Source organism: Pongo abelii, chromosome 5 (genome assembly GCF_028885655.2).
Source record: "Pongo abelii isolate AG06213 chromosome 5, NHGRI_mPonAbe1-v2.0_pri, whole genome shotgun sequence".
NCBI classification, from domain to species: domain Eukaryota; kingdom Metazoa; phylum Chordata; class Mammalia; order Primates; family Hominidae; genus Pongo; species Pongo abelii.
The window spans coordinates 30,960,277-30,987,696 of NC_071990.2; the positions used below are offsets into that span (position 1 = coordinate 30,960,277).

The 27,420-nt window shown below is 53.0% G+C and overlaps 3 protein-coding genes across 12 annotated transcripts in view; 2 read left to right on the forward strand and 1 right to left on the reverse strand.

The window, feature by feature from the left end:
* Positions 1-1,036: 1,036 nt before the first annotated feature.
* Positions 1,037-6,917, forward strand: GTF2H4 (general transcription factor IIH subunit 4). Of its 3 annotated transcripts, none has more exons than XM_063725429.1 (14): positions 1,037-1,301; positions 1,882-2,021; positions 2,283-2,387; positions 2,732-2,863; positions 3,463-3,559; positions 3,651-3,739; positions 3,956-4,067; positions 4,229-4,297; positions 4,482-4,565; positions 4,805-4,937; positions 5,119-5,249; positions 5,900-5,947; positions 6,099-6,177; positions 6,624-6,917. In XM_063725429.1, exons 1-14 carry the CDS (start codon positions 1,293-1,295, stop codon positions 6,794-6,796), a joined length of 1,401 nt encoding a protein of 466 aa, XP_063581499.1. In that variant the 5' UTR covers positions 1,037-1,292; the 3' UTR covers positions 6,797-6,917. The 3 variants fall into 3 exon arrangements, with proteins under 3 accessions (XP_063581499.1, XP_009239897.1, XP_002816695.1); XM_009241622.4 differs by having other exon boundaries at positions 1,037-1,290; XM_002816649.5 differs by having other exon boundaries at positions 1,038-1,257.
* An 86-nt stretch (positions 6,918-7,003) lies between these two features.
* On the forward strand, positions 7,004-19,311 carry VARS2 (valyl-tRNA synthetase 2, mitochondrial). Of its 5 annotated transcripts, none has more exons than XM_002816646.6 (30): positions 7,004-7,157; positions 7,618-7,850; positions 7,969-8,050; positions 8,168-8,268; positions 8,560-8,681; positions 8,795-8,861; positions 8,958-9,055; positions 9,675-9,756; positions 9,902-10,021; positions 10,492-10,603; positions 11,630-11,718; positions 12,560-12,650; positions 12,925-13,052; positions 13,169-13,272; positions 13,505-13,586; positions 13,902-13,978; positions 14,067-14,142; positions 14,425-14,527; positions 14,761-14,831; positions 14,952-15,077; positions 15,286-15,390; positions 15,540-15,608; positions 15,732-15,810; positions 15,938-16,065; positions 16,187-16,339; positions 17,207-17,413; positions 18,127-18,238; positions 18,396-18,571; positions 18,732-18,860; positions 18,961-19,311. In XM_002816646.6, the coding sequence occupies exons 2-30, from the start codon at positions 7,650-7,652 to the stop codon at positions 19,060-19,062; spliced, it is 3,192 nt and encodes a 1,063-aa protein (XP_002816692.4). In that variant the 5' UTR covers positions 7,004-7,157; positions 7,618-7,649; the 3' UTR covers positions 19,063-19,311. The 5 variants fall into 5 exon arrangements, with proteins under 5 accessions (XP_002816692.4, XP_063581498.1, XP_054414627.2 ...); XM_063725428.1 differs by having other exon boundaries at positions 7,019-7,494; positions 7,623-7,850; XM_054558652.2 differs by having other exon boundaries at positions 7,019-7,157; positions 7,623-7,850.
* Positions 19,312-24,150: 4,839 nt separating this feature from the next.
* SFTA2 (surfactant associated 2) overlaps positions 24,151-27,420 on the reverse strand; it is a 42,440-nt gene continuing 39,170 nt past the window's right edge. For 2 of the 4 annotated variants that reach the window (XM_063725432.1, XM_063725433.1), the window contains exons 5-6: positions 24,507-24,595; positions 24,151-24,373 (exon numbers count right to left, since the gene is read on the reverse strand). In XM_063725432.1, the coding sequence (XP_063581502.1) occupies positions 24,287-24,373; positions 24,507-24,587 (168 nt within the window). In that variant the 5' untranslated portion in view covers positions 24,588-24,595 and the 3' untranslated portion in view covers positions 24,151-24,286. The remainder of the gene's footprint in view (positions 24,374-24,506; positions 24,596-27,420) is intronic. The other 2 variants (XR_008526723.2, XR_008526722.2) reach the window with 1 other exon arrangement.

A 27,420-nucleotide genomic window follows, 5' to 3' on the forward strand; every position in this document is an offset into this window, starting at 1 on the left:
AGCTGGGGTCACAGCTCTGAGCCACCTCGCCAGGCTGCAGGCAAATTTCTTAATCTCGCCGGGCTCCAGTCTTCCAGTCTACAAGGTGGGAATAACAAAATTTGCTTATAGGAATTTGGGGAAACGTGTAGTTCTGGGTTTGGGTGAAGACCTCCGCCTTTGTAGTAGGTTCATAAATCAAATCAGAGCAAATAGTTGGTGTCTTAAAAACTGTATTTATCTGGGTCTTCTAAGTAGGCGGTTTGAGGAGTGGTGGAGGCAGAAATTAAGATTTATTCAGTACTTAGGGCCAAGTAAGGTGCAATGGATCGTGTTAATCGTTAACTCGTGGAAACCGTCCGGAGTGTGTATGCTTTCTTTTCTTTCCTTTTTTTTTTTTTTTTTTTTTTTGAGACGGAGTTTCGCTCTTGTCGCCCAGGCTGGCGTGCAATGGCATGGTCCTGGCTCACTGCAACCTCCGCCTCCAGGGTTCAAGCGATTCACCTGCCTCAGCCTCCCGAGTAGCTGGGATTACAGGTGCCCACCACCACGCCCAGCTAATTTTTGTATTTTTAGTAAAGACGGGGTTTCACCATGTTGGCCAGGCTGATCTCGAACTCCTGACCTCGGGTGATTAGCCCGCCTCGGCCTCCCAAAATGCCGGGATTACAGGCGTGAGTCACCGCGCCGGCCCGGAGTGTGTATTATCCCAGTTTTACGGGGAGTAATTGTGCTCACTCGGCTCACCACCAAGTCGCCATAACGCGCCTCCGCAAGGAAGCCCTCCAGGCACTTCTACTTTCCCAGACCCGCCTCCCGCTCCAGCCGGTTACACGCGCCGTTAGCAGCGTGGGCGGAGTTGGTTCTGCCTTCGCGGAACCAACCGGTCCGTCTTCTGGTGTCTGCCGCTCTCTCAATTAAAAGCCAGCTCCTCTCCTTTCGGCTTCCCCACGGTGCCTTTCGGGATTTGTAGTCAGACGCGCTTCAGCCGGCTCTAAGGAGAGCAAAGATAAGACTCCAATTCCCAGCATCCCCCGCGCCGGGAGAGTGCAGCATCTATTCTCATCCTCTTCACTTTTCCACTCCTCCCCTTACCTCCCTTCTCTTCTGAATTCTCCATTCTGGGCTCTTGCCTGTGAAATCTTTCTTCGCTTTCCCCATCTTTTCCTCGCATTTTTTCACCATCTTTCCCTCAATCTCCAGGAGCCAATGCGAGACTTTGGCTCCGATTAAGCGACGGCCCGAGACTCGGGGTGCGCGAGGAGGATCGACAGAGTGGTGAGGAGACCTAGGAGGGCGGGAGTGGCAGAGGTATGAGAGAGGTGAGTGAGAGGCGAGGAGTGAGAGGAAGGCAGGGAGAAGCTAGGAGATCGGAAGGCGTGGGTCAGGGTGAATGACGTGAAGTAGACTTGGGAAGGGGAAAAAGGTGGCTTTAGATTTGGGAAGCATGGAGGGGAGAGGTTACCGCCGTACTTAGCAGAAGTGGGCTAAGAGATAGAAGATAGGAAGGAGGGGCAGATTTGGAGCTTATAGACTGGTCTGACCAGGATGGGATGGAAGAGAGAGGTGTGGGCTCAATTTTCTTTGTCCCTGTTTAGCCAAAGATGAGACAAGTCATTGAAATACAAAATGATCTTGCAAACACTGGACAGTTAACAATTCTGTCACTTGGTAATTGAGGGAAGACTGGAGTTGAAGGGCAGAAACAGGGCGAGGAGGCAAGAAAGGGAGGGAGATTGGTCAGGTTTGGGAGAAACCAGAGGAGATGAGTGACATGGGAAAGGAGACCACAGAAAAGGTGTGGTTATTGTGGGGACTGATGGATCTGGAATCAGTTAGAAAGGTCAGGGGTGACACTGGCATGGATGGTGAGGTTGCACTTCTGACGTTTGCATTCCTCAGGTGATGGAGAGCACCCCTTCAAGGGGACTGAACCGAGTACACCTACAATGCAGGAATCTGCAGGAATTCTTAGGGGGCCTGAGCCCTGGGGTATTGGACCGATTGTATGGGCACCCTGCCACTTGTCTGGCTGTCTTCAGGTGAGGAGCCCCTTCATGGCAGGGAAATGTAATGGAGTCTGCAGACTGGAATAAAATATCATAGGTAAAAGTGTAGCAGCCTGGAGTGGGGGTGGGGACTGGGGGCGAGGGTTGGAAATTGCTCTAAAGTGTGGGGGCCAAAACAGCAGGACTGGTAAAGTTGTGGTGGAGTGAGATGAGATGTTTGAGAGGTAATTGAGGGCACAGATGCAGATACAATGCAGCTTCTGATATTAACCTTTGACCTCTGTCCCTGTACAGGGAGCTCCCATCCTTAGCTAAGAACTGGGTGATGCGGATGCTCTTTCTGGAGCAGCCTTTGCCACAAGCTGCTGTAGCCCTGTGGGTAAAGAAGGAATTCAGCAAGTAAGTCTCAGCCAGATACAAATTTCTCAACAGCTACATTTCCCAAACTGCTGTTCCTTGGAGCACTTCCAGGAAGTGTTAATAGGTATATTACAAAACTTAAAAATAAATACATTTGGGAAACTCTGCAAATGTATCTTCCCTCTTAAAGAGTTATGTGTGATATCTGTAATGAGGCTGTGATAGGTAATGCAGTAAAGAATTTGTCTTAAGAAGATACTAATTTCACTCTGTGGAACAGTGTTCCAAGGATCAGCAAGTTCAGAACACGCAGAGATGGTGGCTTTTATGGGCCTCCTTTTTGTTCTCCAAATACCCTACTCACCTCTCTGCTTCTGTTCCAGGGCTCAGGAGGAAAGTACAGGGCTGCTGAGCGGCCTCCGGATCTGGCACACCCAGCTGCTCCCAGGCGGGCTCCAGGGCCTCATCCTCAACCCCATTTTCCGCCAGAACCTCCGCATTGCCCTTCTGGGTGGGTATGTCACTTCTGTCTCTTCCTAAGCTAGGGCAGGGGAACTGCTGCTTATTAAACCACTAATTAAACTTTGGGAGGGGGAGTTCCTGGGGGCCTCCCCGGAACCTTGTGGTCTCCACGTTGGGAACTCCTTTAGGAGTAAGTTGGACCAGATGTAGTGTGTGGTGTAGTAAATGTCCCCCACTCATGGCCCCTGAGGATAAGGGTGGAAAGATGGCAGAAGGGCGGCAAGGAACACAGACAGGGTTCCTTGCTCTTTTTTTGTTGTTCTGTTGTGTTTGTTTTTGAGACAGAGTCTCACTCTGTCACCAAGGCCAGAGTGCAGTGGTGCGATCTTGACTCACTGCAGCCTCTACCTCCTGGGTTCAAGTGATTCTCCTGCCTCAGCCTCCCGAGTAGCTGGGATTACAGGCACCCACCAAGACGCCAGGCTAATTTGTATTTTTTGTAGAGATGGGGTTTCACCATGTTGGCCAGGCTGGTCTTGAACTCCTGACCTCAAGTGATCCACCCATCTCGGCCTCCCAAAGTACAGGGATTACATGTGTGAGCCACCGCACCTGGCCAGGGTTCCTTACTCTTGGCCCATCCTGGCCATAGGGGGAAGGCCTGGTCTGATGACACAAGTCAGCTGGGACCAGACAAGCATGCCCGGGATGTTCCCTCCCTTGACAAGTATGCCGAAGAGCGATGGGAGGTAAGCACTTGGGACTGTGTGTGTCTCTGCTTGTGCTTCTACTTCCCATGGCCCTTGGGGCATGGTCTCCCTGTTTTCTTCTGTTCTTCAGGTGGTCTTGCACTTCATGGTGGGCTCCCCCAGTGCAGCTGTCAGCCAGGACTTGGCTCAGCTCCTCAGCCAGGCTGGGCTCATGAAAAGGTGAGGAAGCTGGAGGTACAGCAGCTCTCTGCTGTGCCATCTCCTTGGGTCCCTAAGAAATGGTATCTGGGGCTAGTCAAGATCAGAGGACATTAGCTGGAAAAGGCAAGCTGAGTAGAATATAACCAGAGATACCAAGAAAAAACGTGAGTGGACAAGTGGGGATAGTAGTCTTTCTCTGCATATCACCATCATTGTCCCGGTCTTTGTCTCTAGTACTGAACCTGGAGAGCCACCCTGCATTACTTCCGCTGGCTTCCAGTTCCTGTTGCTGGACACCCCGGCTCAGCTCTGGTACTTTATGTTGCAGTATTTGCAGACAGCCCAGGTGAGGAGGCTGGGGCCACTTGCCAGCATGCTCTGCTCCTCTCAGGTCTCACTGAGAGACTCCTGCCTACGGACTGTTCCCTGATTTTCTCTTCTCTGTCCCTTTCTTCCCATTGTCTCCCTCCCATCCCTCCTCCTTTGTCTCTGCCTCTTTCTCCCTAGAGCCGGGGCATGGACCTAGTAGAGATTCTCTCCTTCCTCTTCCAGCTCAGCTTCTCTACTCTGGGCAAGGTAAGCAGGGGGCTGAAAGGTATAGAGATGGGAAGGGGAAAGCAAGTTGTGGGGCAGTAGAGTAGAGTGAGAAGATAAGAATGAACACAGAACAAACAGAGATGGAGAAAGACAGAATGAATGTACGGGGTTGGAGGCGGGTGGGTTGTGTTTTGGACCCCAGCTGGAAACCTCTGTTCCTCAGGATTACTCTGTGGAAGGTATGAGTGATTCTCTGTTGAACTTCCTGCAACATCTGCGTGAGTTTGGGCTTGTTTTCCAGAGGAAGGTATGAGCGCCTAGATAAGTGGCTTCCAGGGAAGAAACAGGGTGGCGTGTTGCCTTCGCCTTTAAAAAGGAGTGGGGTCTTGGGGCAGTAGCAGGAAGCAGTTGCCAGAACTGAATACTTGGGTCTCTCGGGGGAGAGAAGTTGGGGTTCTGCATCTTGGGAGGGATCTAATATTTCAGGCAGGAAAATGTAAGGCAGTGACTTCTGAGACAAGGCATCTGCCTTTCTTTTCTTTTCAGAGGAAATCTCGGCGTTACTACCCCACACGCCTGGCCATCAATCTCTCATCAGGTGTCTCTGGAGCTGGGGGCACTGTGCATCAGCCAGGTTTCATTGTCGTGGAAACCAATTACCGACTGTATGCCTACACGGGTGAGGCGGGACAGAGGGCCCCTGGAAGAGAAGGTTGGGGGTGAGGGAATGCCAGTTTATGTTCGTGTTTACCTGGCAGTCTACAGAGCTCTCTGACATTTCTCATGACACTTGAAAGAAGGGCTTGAGGGAGTCTGGGTGTGGGGGTGGCCTCCTCATCCTCTTTCTATCCCTGGCTCAGAGTCGGAGCTGCAGATTGCCCTCATTGCCCTCTTCTCTGAGATGCTCTATCGGTTCCCCAACATGGTGGTGGCGCAGGTGACCCGGGAGAGTGTGCAGCAGGCAATCGCCAGTGGCATCACAGCCCAGCAGGTATTCCCACTTGGGAGAGGTGGAGCAGGAAGACAGGCTGTACTTGGGCTGTGGGGGACAGGGGGTCACATTACGGAAGGCTAGCTCTGAGTCTGTTATAATAGGTGGTGGTGAGTTGTGTGTGTTTGAAGAGAAATGAAGGCTTTGGGTGTGAGAATAGGTAGACCCTTGAGGGGAAAAAAACATGGAGGGAGGAAGTATAGCTCTGGATTTGTGCCTTGGCACTGCCACATCCTAACTGCGTAAACTAGACATAGTTGTTTTGCCTCTGTGAGCCTCAGTTTCCTCACCTAGTAAATGACAGTTCTTACCTTAGGGTTGCCGGGATAATTCACTGGAAGAATAGGGGCAAAGCATTGAGCTCAGCACCTGCCATGCAATAAGTGCTAAAAAAAAAAAAAGTAGCTGCTGCTATTTTAAAGAAAGAAAAACAAAACATTACTGGAAAGGGTGAATGTGCCAGAAAAGGAATATCCCATGTTGCTTGGAGCAGCAACGTGGGATAACAGCTGAACTGGGATGGGTGGAGTTGATGACAGAGTTACTAGTTTTTAGAATAAGCTGATGTTCCAGTGACATTAGGTGACAGCTCAGATGGCTTTCCTGCCTTCTTGCTGGAGCCCTCATGCCATTCTTGTCTGTTTTCCTAGATAATCCATTTCTTAAGGACAAGAGCCCACCCAGTGATGCTCAAACAGGTACAGATAGGCTCCAAGATGTCAGAGGCTGGCGGCTGGTGATGAGATGATGGAAAAGAAAAAGGGGCATCCAAATCTGGGGAAGGAGCAGAGGGCCGGGTTGTCTGGGGCAGTATTCTGAGTTCCTACAGTCAACCCTTGCTCCTTGCAGACACCTGTGCTGCCCCCCACCATCACCGACCAGATCCGGCTCTGGGAGCTGGAAAGGGACAGACTCCGGTTCACTGAGGGTGAGTAGCTGCTGGTGGCCAAGTCTTGGTCATTGGCCAGAGAAAGGGCAGACAATTAAGTCTTGATAAAGTGTAAAAGCTTTTCATGCATTTTATTTTTCACTTCATGGACTAGCAGAGAAAAGCTGGCAAGACAGTTTTTTTTGTTTTGGGGTGAGTCGGTAGTAAACAAATCGTCCCAAATCAATGCACTTTGGATTTGGCTAGGAGAGGGAATAATTCACAGTAATTTGTATTAGGCCTTTCTGAATATGGCCGGATCACACTGGTGTTAAGATGAACCCCTGAGCAGACAAGCAGAGAGAATTAGTTTCTAAAATTGCGGTGGGGACAAGCCCAGACCGCGTTCAGGGCCGCCACGAAGGAGCTGGGGGGATTCCCAGCAGGAGCTCCGAGCTTCACTTTCTCCTCTTCTCCCCGCGCCCCTCCCGTCCTGCCGACCCCAGGTGTCCTGTATAACCAGTTCCTGTCGCAAGTGGACTTTGAGCTGCTGCTAGCCCACGCGCGGGAGCTGGGCGTGCTCGTGTTCGAGAACTCGGCCAAGCGGCTCATGGTGGTGACCCCGGCCGGGCACAGCGACGTCAAACGCTTTTGGAAGCGGCAGAAACACAGCTCCTGAGAGCGCGGGACTTGGACCCGGACCTCGGCGGGCGGGACCGGGCGGGGCGGGGCATCAGAACTCAGGTGTTTTTTATTTACGCGTCAGGGCTTTTCTTGTCTAATAAAGTTGTGATAGGTAGCAGTGCGGTCCCGGGCACCTCCCCGTGGAGTTTGCCTTCGCCGCGGACTCGCTCCTCTCGCCGACAGCCATTGGACCGGGAGGGAGAGGGTGGGACCGAAGCCAGCTGCTGCGCATGCGCCGGCCAGGGCCCCGCCCCCATGCGCCGCCCAGCTCCGGGGCCACGTTCCAGGGTCGGGTTTGGTGGAGCCCCCAGTCCCTGCCGCAGCGGGGCGCCCTGGGATAGCGGCGGGGCCTCCCGGTGAGCGCGCGCCGGGGCGGCCTCCGGGAAGTGGGAGACGCTGCGGGCCCTGGGCCCAGGCCTTGGGATGGGCGGGAAGGCCTGGCCGCGCCGGGCTGTGGGCACTGCAGGAGGCCCCTGGGCAGGTGGAGATCGTGGCGGCCCTGGCGGGACTCCTTGCTGGCTCCTGGGCGCGCTGATGCCCATCATCTCCCTGACTTTCTGAGCCCTATCTCTCATGTGTCAGTGGTCACCGCCAAATCCAGACACTCCGGCCCTGTTCCGGAAGAGCCCTGGTCTCCGTGGCTCCATGGCGCTGTCCGTCGATACCATGCACTCTAGCTCTCAAGGAGGAAAGGTTGTGTGGGAGGGAATAGAGACTTGGAATAACAGACCTGTGCTAATTAGAGACGGGAAAGATGGAACAAGGGGAGTGACCCTCCTCCACCCCCATATCCTAATGTGCACTCTCTCGATCCAGAACAGATCTCGGCCCTTTTCCAAACACTCCTGATGCCTCATTTGCCTCTCGCCTCTTTTCGACCACCATTTTGGGGGCTGAGGCACTCACGGGGCCTCCCCAGGTTTCATTCCGTTTCTACACAGTCGGAGCCCCATGGATCTCCCATCTCCCGGAGGAACCGTGAAGCCAAACAGAAGCGCCTGCGAGAGAAGCAGGCGACTCTGGAGGCTGAGATAGCAGGGGAGAGCAAGGTTAGGGGTCAGACAGCTTGTCCTTGGGTTTCTGAGACTTGGGAGGGGCTGGAGGAGACGGGCTGAAATGCAGTCTGGGGTATACTGGATCCCAGCCTCTTCTGCTTTCTCTTCTCAGTCACCTGCAGAATCCATTAAGGCCTGGAGGCCTAAGGAGGTAGTATTGTATGAAATCCCTACGAAACCCGGTGAAAAGAAAGGTAAGTAGAATAAGTAAGAAGGCCTTTTCTTTCACATATGTGTTGCCCATTTGGCCTGCCGAAATGCAGCCTGGAAACAAGTTCAGTGGTTAGTGGAGCTCTCCTCTGCCTTCACAGATGTCTCTGGGCCCCTGCCTCCTGCATACAGTCCCCGATATGTTGAGGCTGCCTGGTACCCGTGGTGGGTACGAGAGGGCTTTTTCAAACCAGAGTATCAGGTTAGTATCTGGCAGGGAGGGGTCCTAAATGGTCTCCAGGACAAAGTGGCCCTTGAATACGACTGGAACCTCAGAGTTGAGCTCATATTGTAGACCTTGTCTTCTTTCTGGCTCTGGTGTCTCCAAAGATTTCTCTTGGCAGGTTCCCCCTGGCCAATTCCCTCCTCTCCACTCTCCTGTTATTTGCAGGACAGTTCTTCCCTGAAGTTCTTTCTGTTCTGGAGACAGTAGAGGGTGCTCTTTCCCCAATCCAATTCTCTCTTGCCCCTTTAACTTTTCTTCTTCCTCTAGGCCCGGCTACCCCAAGCTACAGGGGAGACCTTTTCCATGTGTATCCCACCTCCCAATGTCACTGGCTCCCTGCACATTGGCCACGCACTCACGGTGGCCATACAGGATGCCCTCGTGCGCTGGTGAGAGGGGAGTGGGGGCTGCTTGAGTTCTTGGAAGGGAAATAGGAAGGGCAGGAATGAGTGAGGATAAACATTTAAGCCCAGGGGCTCACAGGAGGGCATTTTTGTTGCAGGCACCGGATGCGTGGGGATCAAGTGCTGTGGGTCCCTGGTTCAGATCACGCAGGAATTGCTACACAAGTATGTCTTTTGTTACGTGTTCCTTTTCTTGGGTGAAAGCAATTTCTTCCCCCAAAGCAACCTGACTCTGTTCATTTGCCCTGAATCCAACTGCAGGCTGTGGTGGAGAAACAACTGTGGAAGGAACGGGGAGTGAGGAGACATGAGCTGAGCCGGGAGGCCTTCCTTAGGGAGGTGTGGCAGTGGAAGGAGGCGTGAGTATGATGGGCAGGGCTCGGGGGGCCCAGATGGCAGATTTGGTTTCTTGCCTCCCTCCACTATCACTCCTGACTTGTAATCCTTGGCTCTTCCTGACACAGCTCTGACGTCCTCAGAGATGGAAGCTCTGGAGCCCCTTAACGTTTGGTGGAGTTTCCAAGCCTTATGTGTGTGGATATTATAAATGCAGTAGAATATTCGTGTGTGTGTGTGTGTATTTATATATATATATATTTTTTCTTTCTCTTTACTTACCCCAATTTCTCTTGTCTAAATCTCACCTTCTTCCACTCACTCATTCCCACCTTTCAATTCCCATGGAATTACCTCATTCTTCCGGGTCTGTTATCTCATGCCATCTCTGTGAAGCATCCTTGGATTTCCCACAATATGGCTATCCCTCCTCTCTTCCTATAGAACCTTTTGCCTCTTTTAATATCTTAGAAAACCCCATACTGGGTTTGTAAGTCCATTTCTATTAGCCTCTAGAGGCTAGATCAATGCCATCCTCACTTGATTTTCCTCCAACACCTGGCATTGCTGGGGGCATTGCTGGGCCTGGTACATAGGAAGTGCTTGGGAAGTGTTTGCTGACAAGGATCTCTCTGGGCACAGGAAAGGTGGAGAGATCTGTGAGCAGCTGCGAGCTCTGGGTGCCTCCCTGGACTGGGATCGAGAGTGTTTTACCATGGATGTTGTGAGTGTTCCGTGCCTTGGTCCCTATGAGTGTTGGGCGATGTTTAGGGATCTGTGTGGGGCAGGGAGGCAGCAATGCCTGGGTCCCTGAGCAGGATGATGGGCTGAGAAGTGGCTGTTAGAGGTGGACACTCAGGTCATTTCAGGGCTCCTCAGTGGCTGTGACTGAAGCTTTTGTGCGGCTCTACAAGGCGGGGTTGCTGTACCGGAACCGTCAGCTTGTCAACTGGTCATGTGCTTTAAGATCAGCCATCTCGGACATTGAGGTGAGGCAGAGAGAGGGAAGCAGGTTTGTGAGAGCTCTGAGGCAGAGTGGTCAATGGTTAAGAGCTCAGACTCTGGAGCCAGGGTGCCTGGATTCAAATCTGATGCCTGCCTGTGACAGCTGTGTGGGTTTTGGCAGACCGTTTAGTCTCTTTAAGCCTCAGCTTCCTCAGTCTGTAAATTAGAGATGATGGAATGCTTGCATCGTGGGGGTGTTGTAAAAATTAAATGAGAATTCACATAGGTGCTTGGCAAGATACCTGGCCATGGCTTAAGTGCTCAGTGAATGTTTATTAGAAGTGTGACTGCACAAGCATTGGGTGAGGGCAGAGGGAGGTAGCTCCCGAATCCTCCAAATGGCTTTTAGATGGATTGCAGGGAGGCTGGGCAGATGGATGAGTGGCAGAGTGAAGCCTGGGCATGAGCCTTGCAGAAAGGCTGCCCTCTGACCCAGCTTTCTCGGTGCCTCCAGGTGGAGAACCGGCCCCTGCCTGGCCACACACAGCTTCGACTGCCTGGCTGCCCCACCCCCGTGTCTTTTGGCCTCCTATTTTCTGTTGCCTTTCCTGTGGATGGAGAGCCTGGTGAGCATAGTACTCTGCAGGGTCACTCGTTTACCTCCATTTTTCCTGTTTTCTGGAGCCCATGTTGGGCTGCTAGGAACCCATCAGTCCATCTCTCACATGAACCTTGGTAGTGTTCGCCTCAGTGTGGGCACTTACCCAGGGTCTTCTGGGGGATGTACAAAAAGCGCATGTCGTCACTGCCCTTTGAGAGTGTGGTGTGATTCTTCAGGAGTGCGCTACCCAGGAAAGAGATCAGTTCTAAGGTATGGTTTTTTTTGGTTTGTTTTGTTTGTTTGTTTTTTGTTTTGAGACGGAGTCTTACTCTGTCGCCCAGGCTGCAGTGCAGTGGCACGATCTCAGCTCCTGCAACCTCTGCTTCCCAGGTTCAAGGGATTCTCCTGTCTCAGCCTCCTGAGTAGCTGGGATTACAGGCGCGTGCCACCAGGCCCGGCTAATTTTTGTATTTTTGGTAGAGATGGGATTTCACCATGTTGGTCAGGTTGGTCTCGAACTCCTGACCTCGTGATCCGCCTGCCTCGGCCTCCCAAAGTGCTGGGATTACAGGCGTGAGCCACCGCACCCGGCCTCTAAGGTGTGGTTTTTACGGTGAATGTTCTGAAGAGCTCAGAGAAAGGGAAGACAGATGAGCTGGAATTGTCAGAGGAAGCTTCTTGTAGGAGGAGCTGGTGCTCCCCCTGAAGAATGTACAGCATTTGTGATTAGGACACTGAGAATCCCCAGTGTCCTCTGGGCACCCAGCAAGAATTCTATTATAGTTGCTTTAATTAATGCTGCCCCCATTTCTTCCATGCAAACAAATTATCAGGGAATTCCTTAGCACCAGACACCCTCTCAGACCTCTGGTCATCAGCTTATGGGAAACCCTGGGTTCCTATAAACACTGCTCCTACTTTTTTCTAGTCACTCCTGGGGGCCTCTTCCACCTTGACTACTCCCTGCCCCTTCCCCTTTCCAGTTCTACTGCCTTTAGCTATGTTGGCAGTGAGGGGTGAGGATGATGACCAGCTGTATGTTTGTCTTCAGATGCAGAGGTTGTGGTAGGAACCACGAGGCCAGAGACGCTGCCTGGAGATGTGGCTGTGGCCGTTCATCCAGACGACTCGCGATACACAGTAATACCCAGTGCGCTTCTGCACTCTGGCCCGCCCCGCCTATGGCCTTCTCTTCTCTTGGGTTTTAAATGGTGGCTCTTTCTCTCTTGCTTCTACTTCCTTTTCCTGAGACTTCTCTCAGTGGTTCTGATTCGACTCCCTCCTGTTCTTACACTTTTTCTGTAGCTCAGGGGTTGACAAACTGGCCCATGGTCCTAATCCAGCTTGCGGCCTTTTTTTTTGAGATGGAGTCTTGCTCTGTCACCAAGGCTGGAGGGCAGTGGCACGATCTTGGCTCACTGCAACCTCCACCTTCCGGGTTCAAGCAATTCTCCTGCCTCAGCCTCCTGAGTAGCTGGGAGTGTGGCACCATGCCCGGCACGTGCCACCACGCCCGGCTAATTTTTTGTATTTTTACAAAAATTAGTAATTAATTTTTTTAAGTAATGTAATTTTTAAGTAATGTTATTTAGTAGAGACGGGGTATCACTCTGTTAGCCAGGATAGTCTCGATCTCCTGACCTCGTGATCTGCCCACCTCGGCCTCCCAAAGTGCTGGGATTACAGGCGTGAGCCACTGCGCCCAGCCGCTTGCAGCCTTTATATTATCTATGGCTGCTATTATATACCCTCTCCAGCTCTGCTGCAGTGGCAGAATAGAGTAATTGTGCAGAGATTGAATTTGTCTCTAGGCCCAAAAGCCTAAAATATCTACATTCTGGCCCCTTAAGAGTTTGCTGACCTTGCTCTAGCTCACTACCTTCCACTTTCTACCTTCTTATTCCTGGGGTTCTCACGCCCCAGCCCAGACCCTTCCAACCCTCACAGGTGCCTGTCCCTGATCCCTCTCCCTTCCCTTCAGCATCTACATGGGCGACAGCTTCGTCACCCCTTGATGGGGCAGCCTCTTCCCCTCATCACAGACTATGCTGTTCAGCCACATGTGGGCACAGGTGAGTGGAAGTCAGGGGAGGGAGAGAAAGTTGCGGGTCTTGGAGGAGAGGGGAGGGAACCAGGAGGAAGAGGAAGGTGGGAGTGGGGGATCCTCATATAGGGTGGTCTGAGTGGGGAATGGGAGGGAGGCACAGACAGAGAAAGTCGCAGGGGCTGGGGCGGTATGGGTGATGGGGTGGTATGGGTGATGGGGCAGTGCGGGTGATGATGATACATCTGGAAAAGCAAAAGCCAAGGTCAGGTTCAGTACTCACCATGGCTGTGCTCCCCAAGGGGCAGTGAAGGTGACTCCGGCTCACAGTCCTGCCGATGCTGAGATGGGGGCCCGACATGACTTGAGCCCCCTGAATGTCATTGCGGAGGATGGGACCATGACCTCCCTCTGTGGGGACTGGCTGCAGGTGGTACCACCCTATGTTACCCCATCCTTTGGGGGCTCTCTGTCCCCCTACTCCTCCTCCTAGTTTCTTATTTCTCTAGAGGCCTTCAATATTTACTCTTGCTGCTTTTTCTCCAGGGACTTCACCGGTTTGTGGCCCGGGAAAAGATAATGTCTGTGCTGAGTGAACGGGGCCTGTTCCGGGGCCTCCAGAACCACCCCATGGTACTGCCCATCTGCAGGTAACCTCATTTTAACTCCTTTACTAAGGGCTACCCCCAAAAGGGAATGTATGAAGCTTAAGGGTGACAATAGGATGGGCTCTGCACCCCTCCATTAGAATATGAGTTCCGTGTCAGTTTTATTCACTATTGTATCCTCAGTACCAAGGGCCTGGCATGGCATGGGGTCTTGTGCCCCTGGGAGAAGTCACAGGGCTGGAAGAGCAGTGGACTCACCCTGTCTCCCTTTCAGCCGTTCTGGGGACGTGATAGAATACCTGCTGAAGAGCCAGTGGTTTGTCCGCTGCCAGGAAATGGGGGCCCGAGCTGCCAAGGTGAGGCTGCAGTGTAGGAAGGACTGGGGCCAGGGGTTGGGGGAGCTCCCTGAGAATTGGAATGCAGAAATGGGGAGCAGGAGACCTCCTGCCCTGAAGACCTCTCCAGCTGTGGTAACTGAAAGGATATGTGGGATGGAGGCTGGGCGGCCCAGCAAGGGCTGGCTCATGTCCTTACTCAAGCCCAGAATCTTGGCAAGAGGCTTGGGAGGTCCTTTCTGAGTTTTAAAATGACCTCAGAGGGCACTCGTCCTATCTGTGGAGGTGCGGCCGTGCAGGAAGGGCAACATTGTCTAAAGGCCCCTTTCCCTCCAGGCTGTGGAGTCGGGGGCCCTGGAGCTCAGTCCCTCCTTCCACCAGAAGAACTGGCAGCACTGGTTTTCCCATATTGGGTAAGGGTAGGGTAAGGGGAGCTCTCGTGGAGATGGGGAGGGGGGACTGACTGGTTATTCTAAGACTTCACGGATGTCCTCCCGGCAGGGACTGGTGTGTCTCCCGGCAGCTGTGGTGGGGCCATCAGATTCCAGCCTACCTGGTTGTAGAGGACCACGCGCAGGTGGGTAGGAAGCAGCACCCGGAGGGCCGAGTGTGGCGCAGAGCACCTAGCCCAGGAGTCAGAGCTCCACAGGGCCAAGTCCCGCTCCTGCCTGGTAATGTGCTTCATGCTCATAGTCATGTAACCTGCGCGATCAAGGCTCCCTGAAGTGGCATTTCTTTATCTCACCCCTGGAGGAACCTGGCCACTCTAAGACCACATGAGAGGACGAGAAAACCAAGTGACATTTACACCTGTCAGCTGTTCTTCCTCACTCTCCCCGACCCCTTCCTACTTTTGCAGGGAGAAGAGGACTGTTGGGTGGTTGGGCGGTCAGAGGCTGAGGCCAGAGAGGTAGCAGCAGAACTGACAGGGAGGCCAGGGGCAGAGCTGACCCTGGAGAGGGGTGAGTGCCTGAGCTGGGGAGGGATGTACAGGGGAGCGGGGGCCTGGGCATGTGGGCCTTTGAGGGGAACAGATCCCAAGATACAGAAGGTAGGGTCAGGAAAGTTGGGAATGGAGCCAAAGGGGACAGCCCTGGTCTCTGGGGGTGGGGGTTGGCCTAGAATGGTGTCAGCAGTGGTCTGAGGTCCTAGAAGCCAAGGTTCCAACTGTCCCCATTCTTTTTCTGTTTTCCAGATCCTGATGTCCTAGACACATGGTTTTCTTCTGCTCTGTTCCCCTTTTCTGCACTGGGCTGGCCCCAAGAGGTGAGGCGGGTTGCGAGGGCGAAAGTGAAGGGGAAACGATAAAGAAGGGATGGCTGGGCCCCCACAGAGGCTTGAGGGGGGCCCGGGGCCTGGGCCTCTTACTGCTCCTCTTCCTCCTAGACCACAGACCTTGCTCGTTTCTACCCCCTGTCACTTTTGGAAACGGGCAGCGACCTTCTGCTGTTCTGGGTGGGCCGCATGGTCATGTTGGGGACCCAGCTCACAGGGCAGCTGCCCTTCAGCAAGGTAACAGCCCTTCAGTGCCCTGCCGCTTTCTGTGACCCCAGTGTTCCCCAAACCTTGTCCTCCCTTCTAACTCCTAATGTGGTCCTTTCCACGTTCGTGATTCCTTTTTCCTGATTGATTTCCTACCTTACCCCCAAAAGTATGGAGGCCAGAGATCCCAAGGCACCTCCAAGGAAACCCCCCTTTGCTGACCCCTCCCTTCCTCCAGGTGCTTCTTCATCCCATGGTTCGGGACAGGCAGGGCCGGAAGATGAGCAAGTCCCTGGGGAATGTGCTGGACCCAAGAGACATCATCAGTGGGGTGGAGATGCAGGTGAGGACGAAGCACCCACTAGAGGGACAGGGTCTGCAGGGTTTGCAGGAGAGGAAGGGAGGCTGAGGGAGGAGTGAGGCCAGCAGGTGTGACCCTTGTAGAGGCAGGGCCTTCGACCTGGGCCGTGAATTACCCCCTTCCATCCCCAGGTACTGCAGGAAAAGCTGAGAAGTGGAAATTTGGACCCCGCAGAGCTGGCCATTGTGGCTGCAGCACAGGTGAGTCATCGCTGCCTGCCCCTTCCCAGCTCTAGCTCACCACCTCTGGCTTCCTCTGCAACCCGGGTCCTGGCCCTGCAGCCACAAAGGCATCTGCCACCCTTCTTCTTCCTCTGGTTGCAGAAAAAGGACTTTCCTCATGGGATCCCTGAGTGTGGGACAGATGCCCTGAGATTCACACTCTGCTCCCATGGAGTTCAGGGTAAGCCTGGGCAAGGGGTGTCGGGGTGAGCAGAGGGCAGCGGGCACCTGTGCAGGGGCAGGGCAGGGGCAGGACTTCCGGTGCTGCCGCCACCTACATGCAGACCACCTCGATTCTCCCCTTCTAGTGGGCGACTTGCGCCTGTCCGTCTCTGAGGTCCAGAGCTGCCGACATTTCTGCAACAAGATCTGGAATGCTCTGCGCTTTATCCTCAATGCTTTAGGGGAGAAATTTGTGCCACAGCCTGCTGAGGAGGTAAGAGAAAGCAGAGGTGCTTGGGAGTAGGGTAGTCAGGTGTCAGAGGGCCAAGGTGGCATCTGGAAGGAAAGGAGGCAGGGGAGGGGGAGTCAGGCCATCCTGCCCGCTCTGCCTGCAGCTGTCTCCCTCCTCCCCGATGGATGCCTGGATCCTGAGCCGCCTTGCCCTGGCTGCCCGGGAGTGTGAGCGGGGCTTCCTCACCCGAGAACTCTCGCTCGTCACTCATGCCCTGCACCACTTCTGGCTTCACAACCTCTGTGACGTCTACCTGGTGAGTGAGGCTGGGGGAGGCTTGGTATTCCCATGCCTGCTTCTAATTCCTCTGGAAATCCGATTCCAAGGCAGAGAGCTCTGGAGTTAATAAGTTCCCAATTGTCCCCTCAGTTAGGAAAGGAGAGGAGAGGAGACAAGGGAGTCTCAGTTCCCCTCTTCCTGGGACTGGTTTTGGCAGTGCAGCCCAGGCACTGTTGCCTGCCTGTCACCCGGGGAGAGGAGGAGGAGGGAGACTTCTAGAAATGTCTGACAAGTCGGTGTCAGAAGGCAGAGGAGAATTTTTTCAGTCCCTGTAGTTGTTGAGTTTGGCCCATGGGCAGGCTGTGTGCTGAGAGAGGCCTGGGAGGGACTAGCAGCGGTCTTTAGACCAGGGGTTCTCATGCTGTCCTACGTCCAAAGCACCTGGAGGGCTTGTTGACCATGGATCTCCCCGCCCGCCCCCCCAACCCCACCACCCCAGAGTGGCTCCTTTAGCAGGTGGGGGTGGGGGTGGGTGGTGTCATGAATATTCATTTCTTGTCCCAAGTGCTGCTGCTGCTGCTGGCTGTGGACCACTGCCCTAGCTCAGCCTTTTAAAAACCTCTGTCCCCTATTGATAAGCAAAAAACTCAATAATTTTTTCCCTAAACTACACGTTTTCCTGGAAATCCTGTCCCTGTGTGCTGCAGAGAATTGCTGTCCTGGATTTCCCTTCTTTGTGCTGAGTGTGTCCTGGGACTGTGGATCATATCAGAAGTGCTAAGTGCTTCTGCCTGTCCCTCTCTCCCAGGACCCATGGCCTGCCCCACTGGCGGGTAGGGCAGTGGCTGTAGGGAGGAGGGCTGTGGCCCTGGACCTGTCCTCTGACCATTGACTTCCTCTCCAGGAGGCTGTGAAGCCCGTGCTGTGGCACTCGCCCCGCCCCCTGGGGCCCCCTCAGGTCCTGTTCTCCTGCGCTGACTTCGGCCTCCGCCTCCTGGCCCCACTGATGCCCTTCCTGGCTGAAGAGCTCTGGCAGAGGCTGCCCCCCAGACCTGGTTGCCCCCCTGCCCCCAGCATCTCGGTTGCCCCCTACCCCAGAGCCTGCAGCTTGGTGAGTCCCAAGCACCTCGGAGTGGGCCTGCGGGTGAAGGCGGGGGAGCGCCTTCTGAAGGGGTTTGCTGCAGGGGGCTCATCTGCAGGAATGGTTCATACTTTACTGTGGAGCCCTGGGGAGGATGGATTGTTCCTGCAGGGTTGCTGCAATGACCCTAGGGTCTTGAGGGACAGTATTAGCGTAGTGCTCAAGAGCAGGACTCTGTTGCTAGACTGCTATTTTCGAGCTGTATGATTGAGCCTCAGTTTCCCCCATGTTTAAACTAGGAACAGTAATAGTATATGTTATGGTTGTGATGAGGGTTGGATAAGTTAGTAATAGGGTGTCCCCAAAATCTCAGTGCAGCTTTAATAACTTCAGAAGGATAAATGCTATGAGCTCACCCAAAAATTATTTTAAAATTTAGCTATTTAAATTTATACTTATTTGGTTTTGAGTTTTGACTAATTCATTTTAAATTCTAATTTATTTTTGGTCAGCCATTTCAATCAGAGCAACTAAACAGACATCAAACGCTGATCATCTAAAACCTCTTAAATGACGCCTCACTTTTTGTTATGTTCCTTGAGATAGTGGATTTTCTGTGGTGCTGAGGACAGATCTCATTGCCATAAGGAGATGGGGTGGATGGGTCGAGAAGAGAGCCAGAAGAGTTGGTACTGAGTCTCCCAGGAGCCCCTTTGCCAACTCTGGGTCCCCCCCATTGCCAGGAGCACTGGCGCCAGCCAGAGCTGGAGCGGCGCTTCTCCCGGGTCCAAGAGGTCGTGCAGGTGCTAAGGGCTCTCCGAGCCACGTACCAGCTCACCAAAGCCCGGCCCCGAGGTGAGGCAAGGCGGGTCCTGGGCTCTGGTCCCTGTAGGAAAAGGGAGCTGGTGGGGAAAAGAGGAGAGCCTGAAGGGCAGACCCCCCATTAGGAGGTGCAGGGTAGGAAGGGAGGCAGGAGCTGAGGCCTTGCCCCTGACAGTTTCTTTCTTTCCAGTGCTGCTGCAGAGCTCAGAGCCTGGGGACCAGGGCCTCTTCGAGGCCTTCTTGGAGCCCCTGGGCACCCTGGGCTACTGTGGGGCTGTGGGCCTGTTACCCCCAGGCACAGCAGCTCCCTCTGGCTGGGCCCAGGCTCCACTCAGTGACACGGCTCAGGTCTACATGGAGCTGCAGGTGACCAGAGGGGATGGGGAGGGTTAGGGCAGGCTTGGGAAGCATGCTGGGAGGAAGGGAGGGGCTGGGCTCTATAAAGTGGAGGAAGGGACCTTCTAATGGAGGATGGAGGCCTGGCAGCAGGCAGATGTCTGAGCCTTTTCTCCCTGTTCTTCCCCAGGGCCTAGTGGACCCGCAGATCCAGCTACCTCTGTTAGCCGCCCGAAGGTATAAGTTGCAGAAGCAGCTTGATGGCCTCACAGCCAGGACCCCATCAGAAGGGGAGGCAGGGACTCAGAGGCAACAAAGGGTAAGGCTGAGGGAGGCCCCCAGAAGGCTTGACCCCTGAGGGAATGTGGACCAGGAGGGGCCTCATTCCTGGATCCTCACCTCCTTTTCTCCTCGTCCAGCTTTCTTCCCTCCAGCTGGAATTGTCAAAACTGGACAACGCAGCCTCTCACCTCCGGCAGCTGATGGATGAGCCTCCAGCCTCAGGGAGCCCGGAGCTCTAACTCATCATCCCCATCAGTTTTCCTCCCTCTCAGACCTGTCTTTGAGGACAAACAGATTTGTCAGCTGTCAGGGTGCAGTGGGACATCAGAGACTATGTGGTCCATCGCCTTCATTGTGTAAATGAGGACACAGACTGGCTTGGTCGCAGTGACTGTGGTGTCCTTGAGATGCTCATATTACTGCCTGGCCTGCCTCCCACCTGGAAGTCTGGGAATGAGGAGATTCAGATAAACTTTTGAAATCCCAAACATGTCTGTTTATGGCTCTTTGGTCCTCTTTGCTCCTAATGGTGACTTTTGTGCTTCTGAGTTGTCCCCTGAGAGCTTGGTCTGGGAAAAGAGTAGGGGGGGTCCTTGCTGGAGGAAGAGAAACTTTCTAGTCATGGGTAGGGTATGGGCACAGTGGTCCCAGTTCTACCTACTTTCTGGACTAACTGACAATGCCCTGGCTTTTGCAGGCTCTTTCTCCTCCACTTCTCACTAAATGGAAGCTTCCCCGCTCCTTGGCCGTATCCCTAGAGGTGCTGAGAGAAGTAGGACTTCCTCCAGACCTGATGGGCTGCAGGCTGGGCTGCAGATGGCGTGCCCCCACCTTCTGTGCTCTGACACCTGAGTGCCCAGCCTCTGAGTTACACATTCACAGCACAGCCAGCCACCTTACCCACGCCAAACACCATCTCATCTCCATGGAATTCAGGGGCCTGGCTCTTCCACGCCCAGAGTACATTCTGTCCAGCAGCTCTGGGTAGCCTGTCCTGGGCTGGGTCCTCTATGGTGCTAGATGTACAATGCCATTTAATCCTACTGAAAACCTCATGAGGCGGGTGTTAGCTCCATTTTGGAGATTTTTATTTTTACTTTATTTTTGAGATAGGGTCTCGCTCTGTTGCTCAGGCTGGAGTGCAGTGGCATAATCATGGCTCAGTGTAGCCTCAACCTCCAGGGCTCTAGTGATCCTCTTGCCTCAGACTTCTGAGTAGCTGGGACCACAGGTGTGCACCACTGTGCCCTGCTACTGTTTTTTTTTTTTGGAAACGGAGTCTTGCTTTGTCGCCTAGGCTGGAGTGAGATCTTGGCTCACTGCAACCTCTACCTCTCTGGTACAAGTGATTCTCCTGCCTTAGCCTCTTGAGTAGCTGGAATTACAGTTGTCCGTCACCACGCCCAGCTAATTTTTTTTTTGTATTTTTAGTAGAGACAAGGTTTCACCATGTTGGCCAGGCTGGTTTTGAACTCCTGACCTCAAGTGGTCTGCCTGCTTCGGCCTCCCAAAATGCTTGGATTACAGGCATGAGCCACCATGCCCAGCCCTGCCCTGCTAATTTTTAAAATTGTTTTGTAGAGATAGGGTTTTGCCATGTTGGCAAGGGTGGTCTTGAACTTCTGAGCTCAAATAATCCACCTGCCTTGGCCTCCCAAAGTGTTGGGATTACAAGTGTGAGCCACTGCGCCCAGCCCCCATTTTGGAGATGAAGACACATGCTCAGAGAAAAGTCTCCACTGGGACCTAACCCAATAAATTAGGTGCAGGCTCTTTCTGGCTGCTGTAGCTAAACTTGAAATATAATGGTGGCTTAGATGAGGTGGATGTTTCTTCTGCTGGGCATAAGTAGTGCAGAGATCTGCAATAATGGGGGCCCACACCTCCTTCAATCTTATTTTCCTGCCATTCTGATACATTGTCAAACTTCATGTCCAAGGTCTGCACTAGCTCCCATCACCGTGTCTGCATTTCCACCCAGAGGGAGGAGGGAAAGAAGGGGATGGGCAGTTTTTCTTTTTACTCTGTTTCAGCAAGGTTTTTTTTTTTTTTTTTTTTTTTTTTTTTTGAGCACCTGCTGTGGGCTGGGCCTTATTCTGGACACTTAGATTCATCAGTGAATGAAACAAAATTCTTTGCCCTTGTAGTACTTCTAGCAGGACAGTCAGAAATAGCATACAAATGAGTGAATGATATACTATGTTTGAATGTCATGAATGCAGGGGAGGGAAAAAGGATAGAACAAGGTAAGGGGACTCTAATGTGTTTGTGTGGCAGGGGGCAGGTTGTACTTTTAAATAGTGGGTCAGGGCAGAACTCACTGTAAAGGTGAGGTTTAAGCAAAGGCTTGTAGGATGTATAGGAAGAGCGTTCCAGACAAAGGGAAGAGCCAGAGGAAAACAGAGAGGCACAGTCAGACAGCTCGAAGAGTAGCCTGGAGACCAGTGTGGTGGGGCAGAGGGAGAAGGGGAGGATGGCGGGAGGTGGAGAAACAGAGGTGAGGGTGGGGAATTGGTGTGGGGTAGGGAAGACTCAAGGCGGACAATCTGGGGCTTGTGTCCAAAATGGTAGCCAGTTGGCTACCTAAAGCATTAAATAACACATTCAGTTTCTCAGTCGTACTTGCCATATTTCAAGTATTTTGGTAGTTGCATGTGGCCAGTGGCTACTATGTTCGTCAGCACGGTTATAAAACATTTCCATCATCACAGAAAGTTCTATTGGAAAGCACTGATCTAAGACCTTATAGGCTGTTTCAAGAACTTTGCTTTTCCTCCTCTGAAATGGAAGCTCCTTTCTTTTCAAGGATACTACCAGAAGTTTGCCCACCTCCTTTCTACTTGCATCCTATTGGACAGAACATGATCACATGGCCACAGCTAGCTGCAAGGGAGGCTGGGAAACGTAATGAGCCACATGCTGAGTTGAAATCTACATGACTGTCCAAAAGGAGGAGGATGGCTGTTAGGGGGCCAGTTAGCAGTCTCTGCCACCCCTAGGTCTGGAGAACCCCAAAGCACTCTTCACTGCACTGCTCTGAGTCTTGGGAGACAATTCTTTGAGAAAAATAATCTGGAAATCACATCCTGGTGATCTCAGGCCCTGAGGTCTAGGAACCAGGTTGAGGTGCTTTTAGCTGTCTGCTCTACCAACCTCTTGGACATTCAGATATCCAGTCCCCCAACTTGTTTGGGGATCCTCACAGCTGCCCCATGGGCGTCACCTGCCCACTACTGCAGGCTAGGGGCAAGTCATAAAATACTAGTCTCCTTTGGAGCCCCCTGCTACCTCTCCTTGGGGGCTAATTGTCCCAGGACAGTTGTGAAGGAAGGTAGACCAATTTTTTAAGTGTTTGTTTCCACTCTGCCATTTTCTATGTGCCCCTCATCTTCAGTGACGCTCCATACTGAACTCTTGTCATCTTCTGTCTTCAAAGGAGTCAGTCTCCAATTTCATATGGAGATAATGGAGGGTTGTGTAGGTGTGGGGGGCAGGGTGGGTACCACAGAGGACAGAGAGCAATCCTATCAGTACCCCCCACTGCTCAAGTCTGAGCTGCAAATTTGTGTTTTGAGAGCTGGTGAGAAATCAATTTTTTTTTTTTTTCAGACAGAGTCTTGCTCTGTAGTCCAGGCTGGAGTGCGTGGTCTCGGCTCACTACAACCTCTGCTTCCCAGGTTGAAGCAATTCTGCCTCAGCTCCCCCGAGTAGCTGGGACTACAGGCACATGCCACCATGCCCAGCTAATTTTTGTGTTTTTAGTAGAGACGGTGTTTCACCATGTTGGCCAGGCTGGTCTTGAACTCCTGACCTCAGGTGATCCACCTGCCTTGGCCTCCCAAAGTGCTGGGATTACAGGCATGAGCCACTGTGCCTGGCCAAGACAATCTTGAGAAGGTGGTCGGGAGTGCCTGCCTCAGAAATCAGGATGAGGAGGACCCTGAACCCCAGGGGACTAGGACTTACGTGCTGGGACCAGGTTTCCATCCTAACAGCAATCCCTACCATCCTGCCGACGACCTATAAGACAGGCTGTGATATGTCCCTAAGTAGCTTACCTGTGTGATCCTCACAACAATCTGATGGTGCAGGAATAATGAGAAAAACTCAGAATTGTGTAAAAGCAAAACAAAACAAAATAAAAAAAAAAACACCTTCCCCCAAACTGGGAGGGAGCCGAGAGGCCAAAAAGTGACTCAGACAAGTCCAGCTTGATGAGTAGATGAGTTTTTTAGGACTTACATACAAGGCACTCCTGGATGGCAGCAGGACAGCTTTAGAGATCCGTGCTGCCTCCCATGCTAAAGCTGCTTTCAGGCTAATTTTCTGACTCTTTTCCTACTGTGTATGTGCGAATGGACTGTTTCCTTGGTGGATTCCAAGGTATTCTCCAGGATGTTTGGGTTCTCAGGGACACCTGCTCCTTGGCCAGGCACCGTGACCTTGGCTCGCCACCTGGCCTTCAGGATTCAGGCAGCGGCATACACCCTTAAGTAACCTGGTAGGGGACTTGTCACACTACAGCAGGTACCATCATTGTCCCCATTTTGCGAGTGAAGAAATGGAGGCTCCAAGAGGATAAGAAACATGCCCAGGAATTCACGTGTGGGCTGGTGTTACCTCACACTCACGTGGTTAGCCAGCACAGGCTCAGTTTGCACCTGGCCTCTCCTCCCCAGCACTGCGCCCGGCTGGGCATCCTCTCACAAGCTGAACCCCTCATCTCTCACCTGAGTGCCCACCCACCTCCCACCCTCATTACCTGTGTGGATCCATGGGTCAGGGGAACCATGTCCTGGGGGTGTTCTGCCTATGTCTCTTTCTTTGGTTTTTGAGCCCCTGGCGCCAATGCTTAAGCAAAGGGAAATGAAATAAAAATCTTGCTTAAACCAAGACCTCTGTCTGGTGCCTGACTTCTCCACTGCTATTAGATCCCAGGTGAGTGACTTGCCCTCTCTGAGCTTCAATTTCCTTATCTGTAAAATAGGATAATGATACCTAGTATGCCACATTCAAGACTGTTGCAAGCATCGAAATAGGGATGCAGGAGAAAAGTAGGACTTCAATAAATGTTGCTTCTCTTTATTCCCAGGTGTTCCGAAGATCTCAATTCGGTGTGTGTTCCTGTGCATGCGTATATGTGTGTGGTGTGTGAGTGTCCCCAAACAACTCCCCAGATGCCTTCTAGGCCTGTGACACTGGTGTTGAGGGAGAGACTGTCCATCCCTGGAAACCTCTGCTCAACAGGTGGACAGTCAAGGAATTGAGCATCCAACCCCCTCTTCCTGCCAGCTCTGTGCTCAGGGACCCACAGAGTCAAGCAAGTTATTGAATTCAGCATACTGAATTTTATTTATTGCCACTCAGGAGGGTGGGGGCCTGCTGAAAGACAGGGTCAGGGCCTGCCCCCTGCATCCCCGGCCCAAAAGCCCAGGCCAAGAAGGACACAGGCTTCAATGGCTGTCATGTGTTACAGATAACATGGTGTTGAGATCTTGCATGGTGGAGGGTGACACTGGTCCCTGAAGGGAGATGGAGGAGGAGGCAGAGCTGGGAAAAAAGGGTTAAAGGGTGCGATGTAAGAGAGCTCTCCATTCCCACCACGGAGACATCCAGACCCCAGCAGAGGCCCAAACTGACTCACAAACACACAGCCCCATCCTTTCCCCTCCCAAAGAACTACCTTTTCAAGCAATTCCAGGAAGCTGGACTCATGGGAGGAATTTGTCAGAAAAGACTCCTTCAGCTTCAGTTGCAAAGTCATACCTGGCCCTGCGGATCCAGAAGTACAGCTTAGGACCCAGCAGTCAGGGCTGATTCCTCCGGAGACACAGCACCTTCCTGCCCACGCTCCCCGGCACAGTTCCTCTTCCCCAACAATGCCCCTCCAGAGCCTCTTGGAAGCTCGGGACTGGGGTGTCTCTGTCTCTCTCAGGGACCATGGAGTCCTACTCCCTTTCTCTGGCCTCTTCTTGCCACAGGGACCCAGGAGTCCTGCCCTCTAGCCCTCACCTGTTCCATGTGAGCTGCCAAGGAGGGTCAAGAGGAGGACAAGGGGAAGCCCAGATCCCATAGTGGCCACCGTGCTCCTGGGATGGAGGAGACACTGAAGTCCCGGTGGCCTCTCCTTACCAGGCCTGCTTTCTACACCCCACTCAAGCCTTAGCATAAGTATTTGAGGGGAAATAGGAGGCGGAATCTGGTCAACTGGATTTTCCAGTTCTCCCAGTAAGAGAGCACCCAGGAGAGGACCATTCACTTTGCTCTTGGGGAAAATAGAAGGAGGTCCCCTCTCTTCTACTCTGTGTCCCTCCCCTCCCTTGTGTCTCCAGGTTTGAGGGAGTGAGTGCTGGTCCTACAGACAGGGAAATGGAAACGGAAGCACGGACCAGGGAGGCGTCCCTCCTGCAGGTGTCTGGGCCCCCACCCATGCCCGGGCCTCCCAAGGATCTTTAGAGATTAATTATTAACTGCAGTTAATTTTCATCATTCTTGACACCGAAGGGCTCAGGAATGTGGGCCCAAAAGGGAGGGGTGGATTAAGCCAAGTTTCTTCCAGAACCCAGGTGTCCTGCTCCCTCAGGATTTTTTTTTTTTAAGACTAGTCAAGTGCAGTAGTGAAAAGAGGAGAAGGAGTAGAACAAGGAGTTGGGTCTATAATGGACTGTGAACACTGCTCCCCCAGCCTTGGTGGCTTTCTAGATGAGAAATCTGGTCATGGGAACTTCCATTGCTGAACATTCTGTTTTACTTGCGCTAACGCATCCTAGATTGTCAGGTGGAGACATGGGTTTCCTCAGACATCCTCCCACCCCTGCCTTGTGCACCCATGAAAAGGGGACACCCACCTACTCCCGGCCAAGATGCCTATAGGCAAGCTCTGGGACAGGCAAGCACAGGGACAGATGTGCAAAGGGAGTTACTGACCCTCTCTAGAAACTAGGAAAGTAAGGCACAGAGAGGGTAAGTGACCTGCTAAGGTCACCCAGCCAACAAGTAGCAGAGAGATTAGAACCCATCCCTCTAGCCAGACACAGGGGCACACCAGCCATGGAAACTCGCTTAAACACACAAGGGCACAGGCCTGCGTCTTCCTATCTGCCTCTCCCCTATGCAGCCTCTCCCCTGTGCAGCCTTTCCACCTTCCCCGAAGCCAGTGGGACTGAGCACAGAGGGACAGAGGCAGAGAGAGCACTGGGCAGAGGCGGGGAGAGCAAAAGCAAGATGGGGAAACAGAGATAGAGGCCCGGTCTGCACTGTAAGTGTAAAGTGAGGCAACCAATGACTCCCAGACTTGCACAGGACAACAGGAAGACCACAGTGGGAAGAAAGCATGGAGGAGAAGAGCAGCAGGCACAGGAGGAATGAGCAGGAGGTAGAATTTGGGAATGCAGAGAGATCTTCCTTGGAGAAGAGAAGGAGCCCTCCCTCCCTCCCTCCTTTCCTTCCTTTTTTTTTTTTTTTTTTTTTTGACAGGGTCTCATCCCTGTCACCCAGGCTGGGGTGCAGTGGTGCGCTCTTCTCCTGCCTCAGCCTCCCGAGTAGCTGGGATCTCAGGCACCCGCCACCACACCCGGCTAATTTTTGTATTTTTAGTAGAGATGAGGTTTCACCATGTTGGCCAGGCTGGTCTCCAACTCCTGACCTCAGGTGATCCACCCCCTCGGCCTCCCAGAGTGCTGGAATCACAGGCGTGAGCCACAGCACCTGGCCTCCCCCACACTTTCTCCAGCCATGTGCTAGGCTCATCATTAAGTATTCCTTTACAGCTCATAAGCACCTGTGAAGTAGGTACTAGATTACCCTGATTTTAGAGGTGAAATTAAGACTTAGGCCTTGTGACTTGCCAGAGAACGCACAGCTCAGCAGTGGTGGATTCCAGTGCAGTGGACTCAGCCCTGGTGCTGAGCTTCTGAGGATTCAGGCTGTCTGGCTCCAGAGCTGGGTTCTGACCTTCCATATCACACTGTCCCCAAACATGACACGTGTCTTCCTTGGTGCCCCTTATCTCCCCTTTCCCCTTCCTTGTCAAAGGAACGGAAAGCTCTGTGAGCTGCAGCCATCTAGGTGAGAGATGGCTCAGGTATTGACCTTCCCAGCCCACCCTTAGGTTTCCAGAAGGTCAGATGCAGTCCTAGACCCTCATGGTTCCCCTACAACCCCAGCTTCCAAATCCTGCTTCCCTGAGGGACTCATACGTCCTGACTTCCAACGGTTGTACTTCTAGGAACAAGAGGATGACCTTGGGATAGGACATTTGGGTCTCCCCTTTTAAAGGAGGGTCTGGGCTGTGGATTGACTCAGACCTGGGGGACAGGACCCTAGTCTGGGAAGAGCCCAAGGGCCAGGTAGGGGAGCCCACAGGCTCTTACTCACTCTCCCCCTCACTCAGTGCTTCCTGGGATCAGGCTGGGACAGGTTAATCCCCTGGGACAGCTTGGTGACCTCTCCCTGGGGATGGAGATTCTGGTGTTGGTGGAGGCCCTGGCACACCTGGCTCTCCCAGGACTCATAATAGGCCCCAGAGCCTTTAAAGAGCCTGGGAGATGGGCCTGGCCAACACGCTTCAACTGGTGCCATGGACACTACTGGTGCTG